This window comes from Pteropus vampyrus, unplaced genomic scaffold, assembly GCF_000151845.1.
Source record: "Pteropus vampyrus isolate Shadow unplaced genomic scaffold, Pvam_2.0 Scaffold74, whole genome shotgun sequence".
Lineage (NCBI taxonomy): Eukaryota > Metazoa > Chordata > Mammalia > Chiroptera > Pteropodidae > Pteropus > Pteropus vampyrus.
In genome coordinates this window covers 2565192-2578026 of record NW_011888855.1, presented here as the reverse complement: position 1 = coordinate 2578026, position 12835 = coordinate 2565192, and the positions used below count along the sequence as shown (strand labels likewise).

At 38.6% G+C, this 12835-nt stretch overlaps 1 protein-coding gene across 1 annotated transcript in view; it reads right to left on the bottom strand.

Annotated features, from left to right (window-relative positions):
- Positions 1-12814, bottom strand: part of CHSY3 (chondroitin sulfate synthase 3) — a 239471-nt gene extending 226657 nt beyond the window's left edge. Inside the window, exons 1-2 of the mRNA XM_011362452.2 lie at positions 11958-12814; positions 9888-10171 (exon numbers count right to left, since the gene is read on the bottom strand). Of these exons, the coding sequence (XP_011360754.2) occupies positions 9888-10171; positions 11958-12753 (1080 nt within the window). The 5' untranslated portion in view covers positions 12754-12814. The remainder of the gene's footprint in view (positions 1-9887; positions 10172-11957) is intronic.
- Between the last annotated feature and the right edge of the window lie 21 nt (positions 12815-12835).

Genomic DNA, 12835 nt, shown 5'->3' with positions numbered 1-12835 from the left:
CAAGAGCCTCCAATCCATCCTTCCATGCAACAGCCACATGTGGTAACCTGATCACGGTGCTCATCTATAAAGAACTCTTCCAAGCTCTCTGTTATCTATAGAACTGATATATATTTTACTCTGAATGCTCCTTAGTATCCCTCAGGGAGATTTTTAACATACTATTCATGGGCTCCATCATAACTGGATATAAACCAATTTCATCATCCCCAGTAATAGAGTCACTGATCCACAAGGTATATTCTAAACCTTTGCAGATAATATACAAGGCATTTCATAATCAAGTTTTACCACCAGCTTTTGCACCTCATTTCTCCTGCCACCAGACAGGCTTGTACCAAACACAATTCGCTATCATGCCATTCTCGCACCTTTGCTTTCCCATGTATCTCCACTCACCTTGCAACATCCCGATGCTTTACTCCTAGTCTGGAGAAAGCACTGCATTTTCCTGTTCTCTTTAGAGATTTCTTCCCTTACACTCCTGTGTATCCTGTACTTCCCTCCACTGTAGCGGTTAGCTATAGCAGTGAGCATGGAAGTATTTGTTGAGAGTGACTAGTTAAAATCAGTTACCTATTTAAAGTTTTTAAATAAGTTATGGTTTCTGCAATCATCAAACAGATCACTCTCTTTTCTTTTTGAGTTCCAGTTCAGTAAGTCAACTTTAAAGCAATCAAGTCAATGAAAACATCCCTCCTCCACAGGCACATACTGGAAATACTGGGCATTTGGTCCTAGACCACCATAATAAAGCGAGTTATAATCTTTTAGCTGGTGGAGTGCCTTGTCTGTGATTTGTAAAGAACCTAACATTTATGAAGCACAATAAAGCAAAGTGAAAAAACAAAAAAAAACAAAAACAAAAACAAAAACAAAAAACCACGGTATGCCTGTATTTTAAGAACTCTATTAACAACTCAAATATAATAAATAAAAAGTTACAAAGCCTTGAGCTTCACATCAATAAACAATATATTTTTTCTAAGAAAGTTTAAAAATCCACCTTGAATTTTTCTTAAAAAAAGGAGTGATATATGAAGACGAAAATACATGAAAAACCAGACCATGAGAAAACATACTACAGTTATGAGTGATGGCTTTACATTCTGTCTTTAAATCCAGTGACTAGCTCTTTGGAACAGATGAGCTACAGATGTAGAAAGAAATACAGAAGTGCTGATTACATTCTTATGATTTTCCCAAATGGAAAATAAAACAAAAAAGTAATTTTTAAAAAATGGTTAAAAAATAAACTGAATATTGGAAAACAGAAAATTAATAAAAGAATTTATGCAGTGGTCTAAACCCTGGAGCCATGTTAGAATCACTAACGTGGGAAGTTTTAAATGCTACCCATGCTACCTAACTCATCTATGAGAGATTCTGATATAATGGGTCAGGGATGGTTTCCAGCACCAGAATTTTTCAAAGATTCCCAGGGATTCCATGGTGCAGTCAGGATAGAGAACCACTGAATCATCACCTTCCCTACCACAGCAAATCCTATCTTTCAAAAAGCAATTGCAATAAACTCTCCAATCCATGTTATATCTTTTCCATTGAGGGAAAAAAGAATATGAACATTGTTAACTGCAAATATTAAAACAGTTAACAGTTATATAGGAATTATTATGTGTCATGTAAGAGCTACTGATACAATGACCTTTTTATTCCTCACAATGGTTCTGTACATTGGCACTATTTTATGCCATTCTGCATCTGCAAAAATAGCTAAAATTTACAGAATGCTTAGCACTGCCAGATATTATTCTGAGTGCTACTATATACATTGACTCATTTAATCTTCATAAGAGTCCTGTGAGGTTAAGTACTGTTATTATATTCATTTGATAGATGAGGTAACCAAGGCAAAGAGAAAAATCGCTTGTCCAAGGCCATATAGCTAGCAAATGGCAGAGCTGAGATTTGAAGCCAGGTAGTCTAGCTCCAATCTCAATTTTTCAAAAATCCTAATGACCTGTGCTATACAACAGGCACAGACTATATTAATATGCAATAAAATTACTAAACATGTCTTTATTTTTCTCCTCTTTGGAAAAATAGTAATACAAACAAAGAGGAAGTTGCTCACTTAAGAAAATTGAAATAAGGATCACTTGATACTAGTTCTGAAACAGGTACCACTGTTGGATCCAACTGCAGCCTTTATGACTTATAATGAAAAAGAAGAACTAAGAAAGACAGGAGACAGGAAACCTAATTCTATATTAGTCGTGTAAGCAAGAGATGGGTTAGAAGCCTGACTCCTCCTCCCAGTGAGCTACATGAGGACAAGGAAGGTCTGTGTGTGTTCTCTGCTGAGAGAAAGTGCTCAGTAAATATACTTGAGCAAATGAAATCTGCTGACTACATAAGATCTAAGATGACAATTCTAAGGAAAAATATTTTCAATGTAACACTATATTTCTCTCATATTTTAACATATTATTTCTGTATAATATATTACATTATTAAAATTTTTTCATTAAAATGTTGATCTTTCAATATTTTAATTTGTACATGCAAATTTCACCTCAAATTAAATATATATTTATATAATAAATTTAATATATAATTACGATTGTTTATGATGCATATAATACTTATATAATACTACTTATATGATAAGTATGATTATTAAGTGTATGAAAACAGACATTTCTGTTTTAATCAGATATTTCTGTAATAATCAGCTCAATAGCTAGGTTATCGTTAACTCTAGGCAAAGGAATTCCCTTGAGCCTGACTCTGCTCCTCAGGTGGGATGGCTGTCTGGCCTTTGATCTGGTTCAATTCTTCCATTTGCAGCTGGTGTCACTACCTTCCTCTTGATCAGCAAAGCACAACCATAGATCTACTCTTAGCCAATGACATAGTAGCTGTACTCTGGGTTCTCACCAGAGAATATGCACAACTCAAACTTCCCATTGGCCAACCTAATATAAATCGTTCAAGTGAGAAGTAATATCCATGGAGGGCTCTCTGAAGAGTATCATAAATTTTAAAATAAAATCAAGCAAGGTACCAAACAAGGGTGCACTTGACCATGTAACTTCATTGGCTCCAAGGAGAATTCCTCCCACAGAATTCCCTTTCTATGTGACAGTCTTGGTTTATACTGAGGGCACTTACAAGAAACGTGCACACAAATCATGCTATTCCACTTATTGCAGAAGTGGTGCTGAGCATGTGATCTCTCAGAGCCCTGTCTGCCTCATGGGGAAGATTTCTCTCAGGCCTCAGTATCACGATGAGTTAGGGTCCTCTTAATGCCAGGAAAAGATGAGCCCAACATATGTTTCTTTGTTCCCTTATTTCTTCACATTTTAATTTTATTTTATTGTACATTACTTTTATTCGTATATATATTTCTTTAATCCATCTCTTTTCAAGGTACCAGTACTCTATAAATAAACTAATCTACAATAAAAATCAATGAAACTGAAAGGGATAATGAAAAGTTCAGATAGTAATGACTGTGAAGAATGAGGGACACAGCTTTCAAAATTATAAATGGTGAATAAAGATTTTAAAATCACACAAAATTAAGAAATCCATTTCATTCATTAGTTCATTCCTCAACAGTGCCTACTGAAATTTTAAGAATGTTATTTTGATTCAGTTAACTTAGAAACTTGTAACATACTTATTGTACTACAAATGTCCAACATCTTTGCGAGACAGGGTGACATTAAATGTTATGTCATGACTCAAACTGATTCCCTCTTTGGAATGGGCTGAGTAAAGCAACCCAGCTCCCCCTGCACACCTCACAACCACAGCTAAGGCTAAAGGAAAAAGATAAAACTCAGTCTCAGGTCCAGAGGGCTCAGACTTAAGTAGACTATTGTTTAATAGGACAGTAAATGAAGAGAACATTAGAATTCTGAAGAACTGCAAGCCCTCAATTTTTCAGTTCACTTAGGTTCTCCTGTTGTTCATCAATATCAAATTATGTCTCATGACTTAGGACACTGATTATTTTTAATAGTTTACATTTAGCTCAAATACCTTATTAAAAGTTTTACCTTTGTGCAAAAAAGCCCAGCATGCTATAATCAAAATAAAATGCAGTATAATTACATCATAGAACACATTTCTATCTCTTTCTTGAGTACTAATTCACTAGGTAGAAAAGAGATTGAAATAAACGTTTCTCAAAACAGCTTTTGGAAGACCAAGGCAAAAAAACTGGAAGTAGAAATTTGACTTGGAACTTTTTCAGGAAATTAGAGCACTTATGCTTAATGAAAGAGGAAGAGTATCCAAAGTGTTTTTTGTTTGTTTGTTTTTATTTTTGTTTTTGTTTTAACTAACATGAGTATTTATGTTATCATGGAGCGTATTTCAAGTTGCATGGAAACATCGTCCAAACTTAACATTTTCACAACTGTTGGAAATCGCCTTCTTGGAAAGCATACATTGTCATGATTCAGGTGATAAGGCATCAGTCAACAGCGAAAATGAACTAGCTAAGACTACAAAATATGGAAAAACCATACCACATCCCTCCTTCAATTTGGAATGCAACTTTATTTTATACAATGAAGAAAATATGGCAGAAAAGAAATTTCAAAAAAAAATCAAAGCATGGTGATTTCATCTGACAAGTGGAATGGGCGTGGGAAAGTAGGTGTGAGAAGCTTACTGTCTTTAGTGAAGTTAAAAACTAAAATGACTGAACCAGAACCAAGAAAAGATTTTTGAAAGACTGAATTTTAGATTGAAATTCCAGAGTTATACTTTTCCATAGATATTAATATACCTTTGGGGCATAAACCATATTCATGATACAGTAAAATTAACATTACAGAAGAGGGAGGCCCAAAAGTAATAGAGGAAGCTAAGAAGCATACGCAACAGCCCTATAAGAATGACACAGATATTTTAACCTTAATGGTTATGTTATGAAGAACTTATGTGTAGTTTTTACGGTGTAGCTCTCTGGTATTACAAGCCCAGGGAAACACTTCCAGAACATATCCTTTTGTGAAGTAATGGAATTTTCTAGGGTGTTTATAGCCTTTCGGGGGCCAAGACTAGACATAAGACATTCTGGCGTGAACTTAACTCTTTAAGAGATCTAATAAAAATATGTTTAGTCATAAGAAATGGCTTTTTAAACCCACAGAGAGATATATTTTTATCAACACAAAGCTATGTTTTCTTTGAAACATTTAATCAGATGAAATAAAGATATGTATTCTTTGGCTCTATTTAACTGTAAATATTGTGAAGATAAATTCAAATCATTCTGAAAATGACCCTTAGACGAAATGCAAAATTCCCTCACAGGGAGAAGAATCATTGAAACTAAAATTATTTAAAAGCTTGAATATAAGTGATCTTACTAAAACAAAAAACAGAAAAACAGAACTTCTAATTCTGCTAAGACACAGGCTGACAATAAATTATATAAACATTTTTTTAACAGTGGGGATTTTCTAGTCATTTAGTAAAAACATACCTATAACAAATAAAGTATAACTAAATTATATAATACACAATTCTAACAGCCAAGTTTTAAAAAAATAATTCTTCTGGAAATTAAAGTATTTAAAATACACATCTCATTCTCACTGGAAAATTACTTCATTTTCTAGAGAATATTTTAATGAAATTTACAACATGTGGATTATCTAGTTCAAAATATCAAGACTCTTATGCCTTCCTGGGCCAATTAAAATAAAATAAACATGCAAGGAGAATTAAACATGCATGAGATTAAAATAAACATTAAACCAAAATGCAAGGAGAGCCTGGTGGATAGTAACAGTATATGAAGGTGACCAAGACTGCCTGCCTCTGCTAACGGTATCAAAAAACAAAAACAAAAAACTTTAAAACACTCCATGTGCCAAACAATGTTTAGGAGTCATATGCAGCCTCCCAAGCTGCCAGATTGCAGCTCAGATAACTAGGAAAACAGTAGCCAAGACAGAGCTCAATCAAAAATATGAACTTAGCCAAGAGTAGATGCCATAAATTCTAACATGGAGTGAACAGAATAATTTTTCATGAACATGCCTATTAGTAATCCTTACTGATAGAATTTGAGGTTTAAATGAGTAAAACAGCAATCCATTAAGTCTGCTGGTTATTAACATCTGCCACATGTCCTTGAAAACTAGATGTTTCTATGTCAAGGCAGAGAAGGGAGAATCTTGATTCTGACTTCCCTCAGTGGTCTGGGGCACAGAGAAGCAGTCTGTCTGAGGCTCCCACCAGAAGCCAAAGGCCTCTTTATTTGGAAGAGGTCAAGCCATTCCTGGGCCCTAAGTGTGATCTGGGTGCACATCCTGTCATCTCCTGGAATATCAGGGTTGGCCTGTTATGAGCATATTAATTCACGGAGATCCTGATGAAAAGCAGTGCATATCAACATGCGTTTACAATTTATTTATCATTAAAGATAGAAGAAAAATGGAAAAGTGGGTGGAGATGATGGAAAAGGAAACAGAGCAAGAGGCTAACTGGCAAGACATATATTCCTGGACCACCAGATCCCACCATGAGGAAGAACTGAAGCTATGTGTGCATTGTTTCCTGAAAACCCTGAGGTTTCAGCTGCCTTGAGAGACAAATTTCTGGATGGTTGTATGAGTTGACTGCAGAATGGGATACTAGTGACTTACTTTCCTACTGAAAATTCTAGAGAAACAGAAAAAGGGGCTATAGTTCTGGCAACTAATCTAGGATTCGTACAGATAATGGATAACATCTATTAACAATTAACCATGTGTCAGACATTATATTAAGGGCTTTACATAGATAGTTTCCCCATTTCACTTAATCTTCTCCAAAATCTATGAGATAGACACTGTTTTAATCTCCACTTCTGGTTGAATTAAACAAGGTTCAGAGAAGTAACTTCCAAGACAGTGAAACTAATAGGTAGTAGAGTGGTGACTCAAACCCAAATTCAAGTTTATATTCATTCTCTCTCTCATTCTCATTCTCTCCCTCTATCTCTCTCTCTCTCTCTCTCTTCTCTCCCATACACATACACACACATGCTTGATTATACACAAAACACAGAAAAAGTAGATTTCAACTGAGCAGTAAAGAATACTAGATTTGTTTTATAAAAAATATAATTTATATTCAAGAAAAGCTACACAGTCTGTGTATTTTAATAATTTTATCCAATTCTCCTCCTATAAGATCTGAAAGTTTGTTCATCATTTTTAAAAGATACCATTCCATCATTATTGTCTCATCTATTCAAACTCAAAAATCGTGAACATGTGTCCATAATGGTGCTCCTAACTCTGCAAGAATTTTTATTAGGAGGAAAAGCCAAACAAAACTCTGAAATCCATGAAAGACACAGATAAATGAAATTCAAATTTTTAAGAAAGTTCTGTCTCAGATGGATCTTTTAAAAGAAATGTGAAAATGAAATTACTGATCAATTTCATAACGTATTCTATGACCAGATGTGAAATCTCACCTTTAAGCAGGATGCCAACCCAGAGTGGAATAAATTTTTCCATATAACGTGAACACTAGCATAGATTCACATTTCAGCTAACCTAAAATCCAAACAGGAAAGCCGTAGTCTGGCCGTGCCCCACTTGGCCTACTCAGGTGTCTGGTGAAACCCAGAACACACCCTAATATTAAAATGCTTAGATACAATTTAATTGTATATTTATCTTTACTAAATTTATTAACAGATGCTGTTTATTATATTCCTTAGTAATTAAATTTTCCATCATTCTTTTAAATAAGATGTTGAGACTTTGTATTAGGATTAAATCAATGCCTCCTCTAAAATAGATATTGTTTAAATAGTTCCTTTAAAGACCAAAATTCCAAAACAAAATAAATTCAATGTAATTTCTTAGCAAAACATTAAGTCAACATTATGAAATAGTATTCCTTTAGAAAACAATACTTATTTTCTATTACTAGGAAAATGTAGAAATCTTTTTCACACAGATTCTGAAGTCAGTGATGAACAAGTGTCCGTCTAAAACTCAAATGTATTGTGAAAAGTTAATGAAAATATAATGATCATGAAGTTCTATCCTGCAAGACTTGGAGTCCCTTTTGTCTCGTATTTTATGTCAGTTAATGAAAAGATCTAAGATTCCACTTACTCTAACAGAGAGGGTACACATCTATGATAATTCTCCTTCAGATGAACCAGAACAAATGCCTATATTACAAATAAAATGTTAAATTAGTTCTTGAGCATGAAGGTCACTTGAGCATGTTTTACTCTCTTAGAACATGAATAGGTAGACAGCTATGTGAGGATTGCATCTTTGTAGCAAAATCAATGAAAACTTAATGGGAGGGACATTTAAAGAAAAGGTTTGTTATAACTTTGTATGTGATGTTAAGGCAACAAGGTAGCAAATAAAACAATTATTTTCCATCTTTATTTTAGAATATGGATAATTTTTTTCTTCTTCATATAGAGTAAGAGTCTGCAAAATAATATCTTTATGTAAACAAAGCAACTGGATGTGTTTTCTGTATTAGATTATTTTTTGCTTTCCAGTTAGTTTTATGTTAAATGAAAAAAGGTAAATCTTTTTCATTGAGTTTATTCTAAATTACCTATTTTTAAACAATAATGTGCTTGTGTACATTTTTATTCTAAAACGTAGTTGCAAGATAGTTTTATAAAAAATCACTTTTTCTTATCAAAGGGAGTAAAATATGTAATTATCTTAAATTTGCATAGTGCCTATTCTGAATAACTAGTAATCAAATAATTTTTACTTTCTGTAATAAATATAAGAATTATTTCCCAAAATTGTAAATACCACAAAGTAGAAAAAGAAAGCAAAATTAACAAAAGTGGGATTTTATTTCTAAAAGAAAAATGAATAGAACTGCAGAATCTTGAGGTATGAAGACATCACAGGGAACATACTTTCATAAAATATTTCTTCTATACTAAAGGACATGAAAATTTGAAAAAATAAGTAAATGAGTTAATTTATAATTTACAAAGGTGTGTACTGGGTAGCTAAAATATATTAAAGTCCAACCACTTGAAAACCAAACTATACTAAAACTTTTAATACACCATTTAACCGTTAAGTCAATTTTCACTAAGATTACCTTTTCAGGAAAACTATTTTAAATAAAATTGCATTTCATTTCAAAAACAATTTCTGAAGGAAAAATATCTCAGAGTATTTCATAAAATTAATCACTGCAATCAAACTACAGTTCCTAACTCAGATTATTTAAATAATCATTACTGTTCAGAAAAAATGGAATAGGGCAGACATAAACAACTTTTAGGAAACCAGTCAAAATATCAAGCAGTCACTTAACATCTTCAAAACTATTTCTGTTTTTCCAGGTAATTCATTTCTTTTAAAATTTTGTGAATAAATCTTTCATACATGATATGAATCGACTTTTCCTATGATTAAAAAAAAACACGTTAAAAAACATTAAATTTCCACATGAAAGTCTTCAAAGAAACTTCAGATTTTAACTATCTGAAAACAGAGATGCAATTACATGCCTAACCAAAACAACAACAAAAAATAACAAGTACCAAATGCTGAAAACCACAGCCCAAGAATAGAATAAAATTAGTCCTCTTGTTAGTGACAGGAAATGGGTACACATGTATATAAACACCAATAAAGCAAATAAAAGGGGACAGTATTTTTCAGAGATAGGGCCATATGTATAGGCTGCTGATTAAAGTTAAGGTGGTCATGCTAATAAGAGAACCTCTGCTAGGCCTTAGCTCTAGTAAGGTATGTCCCGCAATCACTCTGTGCCCATAAACAGTTGCTGCTCTCATTTTCGAGCGAAGACAAAGATACAGAAAGAATAAATAGAATCACTACCCTAGACTGTAAACTGGCATGCACCTGTAATATGTGAACACTGTCAAGTCTTACCTCATAAGACCAGACACACTGCGTCCCACCAAAACGTCGAACACATCTTCCTACTTCCACGTCCTCATGCGTCGTGTACATTTCTCGGAGGCATTCACCAATGTGCGGCACCATCCTCCTGAGAACCTCTCGACTGAAGATCATGCCAGGTCCTCCCATACAGAAGTTCTCCCCAGGCTCCAGCCCCAGCTTTCCCAGTTCTTCAATGTTCCCCAGGCCAGTCTGGCCCAGGTAAAGGGGCTTGCTGCTATTCAGTGATCTAAGAAACTCTTCTAACTTGTCACCTACGAAGAGAAAGGCAACAATCACCCCTTTTCCTAATTCCATAATCATTTATTTATATGAACAAAGAGACAGGACTTTCGATATTGTTTGTAAACTTCCCATAAGTCTTACACAGTTGCAAAGAAGAAAAACTTCTCTGCATCTTGCATTATTTAAAAAAGAGTAATTTATAGTTTATTAATTAAATCATAAGAAAATTTTTATCAGCCTTCTTTGGAAAGCATCCTTTTGGGAAAAAATTGTTAAAAATTACAGGATATAATTGGTTTACTTATAGTTTGTAAGTTCATCAGGAAAAACAATTTAAAAATTATATTCTGTGGCCAACACGGTTCAAAAGCATTTCATATTCTACAAAATGATACATTGGAATAAGTAGTCACCTTTATATTCTCAGTCAGCATCTTTACTATCACTTTTGATGAGCACGGTATCTGCAGTCATTATCTTGATCCTATGCCACGCCCCTTGGATCTCAATGAATTTCAGCTGACTATTGTGTTCTTAATACAAAATAAATTTTATTCTTAATAGAAATGGAAAGACTGGTATTTCAATGTTCTGAAGGGCAATCTTTCAAAGCATTAAGTGAAAAGGTTTTGGGGTTTTTTTTTTTCCTTGAGTCCTGTGAAAAGTACTACCACCTGGATCAGGAGAAAGCGACGAGGCTACATACAAGTCGAGAGGCAGAAACTAAGGGCTGCCCCCACTGACCAAGAAGCTAGGAAACGTGGGAAGCCCAGGGAGACCTCGTTCCTACAGCCCTGTGTCCCTCTCCATCTCCGCAATAAGCTGGATTGGAAAGATTGACTCCTGCGCTAGGAAACTTCTCTCCTCTGAGTTTAGAAATCGCTGGCCAGAACCACCCACACCCAGGGCGAAGGACCGCGCCTCTTTAAAAGACTGACAAAGTTTTCTCAGGCTGTGGGCTGCGCGTGGTTTGGGGGACTTCCAGCCTCTGCTTATCGCCGCAGCCACCAAAATGGACTGGAAAGGATCCATGCTAGTATGTGCTAGCACAGTCTGGAGCTCCCGGGGTCTGGATGATTCGCGGGCACGTCCCTTTCTTCCCCACCAGCAGTCCTGACAATACACCCATCGCCTGGGGGTTTTACTGAGGTGTGGCGCGAGGTGGGGGCGCCTTGGTGCTGCACTGTAGGTGCTGGAAGGAGCTGCGCGCGGAGCGGTGGGGGTCCTCAAGGACTCCCAGCGCGTGGCGGGTCGTGAGAAAGGGAAGGGAACGCACAGGGAAAGGTCTGGGGCAACGAAGACGGTTCCTCAATCTCCCCGGTCCCGAAATTGCGCTAGATCCAGTGAAAACAAAAGGGTAGGGGAACAAAGCAAGAACATGGATCTCCAGTCTGGCACTCGCCCATGTCCTAGGTCCCCCCTTCCTCCACTGAGGACACGCCCCTCTGAGCCGATTTGGGAACCTGCCACCACTCCAGGCTTTCAGAGCAGAGTGGGACTAGCCTTTTGTTGAACCCTAAGGTCCCTGTTCTCACCTTCCCAACACGGTAACGAGTACGGGCCACGCACTGTGCGGAAACGAGGACAGCAAGTGTGAGGAAAGCGGATAAAGCCGGGCAGGTGTGAGGAGGGCCCAAGACGCAGGAGGGGAGGAGGAGCGGACCAGCAACGGTGGGCGGAGGCGAGGGGTGGGGACGGCAGGCTGGGGGCTGCAGGAGCCCGGAGCACGTGCCGGCAGAGAAGCAGAGGAGCTGGGCAGGGGTTGGGGCTGGGAAAGGAGGCGGGCAGGTGGGACAGCCGGCGCTGGGAGGTCACCTTTGATGTAGACATCGTCGTCTGCGCGCATGAACCACTCATACTTGTCCAGGTAGTGGTCGTGCATGTACTTGATCATCATGAAAGACTTTTTCTGGGGAGGGTAGGAGTCGTCCACCCCCGGCAGCTCGATGACAGGCAGGGGTGGCGGGGGCTGGCCAAGCCCGGCGTTGGGTGACTGCTGGCTGGAAAAGAACTCCACGCGGCCGGGAATGAAGCGCGCCCAGGTCCGCTGGGCCGCCAGCGCGCGGCTGCCCAGGTACTTCTGCGCGGTCATCACCCCCACGTACAGGAAATCCCGGGGTCGGGAGCTCGGGGCGGCGGCGCCCCCGTCCCCGCTGCCGTTGTGGCTACTCCCCGGCCGGCCGCCTCTCCGCTGCCCAGCCGCGCCCCCGTCCTCCTCCTCAGGTTCCCCCTCGGCCACGGGGGCGCCGGGGAGCCCCGTCGTGCCTTCGGGCTCTCGTCCTCGCCGCCGCTGCTGCAGCGGAGGTGGCTGCTGCCAGGGGCTGCTCCGAAAACTGGTCGCCCCAGCCGCTGCCTCAGGCAGTTGCGGCCCCTGGAGCTGCTGGAGCGCAGGGGGCGGCGACTGCTCCAACCGCGGCCGGGGCTGAGGGAGCGGCTGATGCGCGCCGGGGCCAGCGGCCAAGCGGCCGTAGTAGGAGCAGAGGCTGGAGCCGCGTCTCTTCCTCTCGCTCAGCTCGGCCACTCTGGGGGCGATGAGCCAGGACGCGGCGGTGAAGCCCAGCACCAGCCCCAATGCCACGCTCATCCACGGGCGGCGGGAGCGCACGGCCATCGCGGCTGCCCGGGCGCCGACGCTAACGGAGCGGCCGCGGCGCTGCGCGCGGATCTGCCGCCTCACAGCCGCCCCTCCTCCG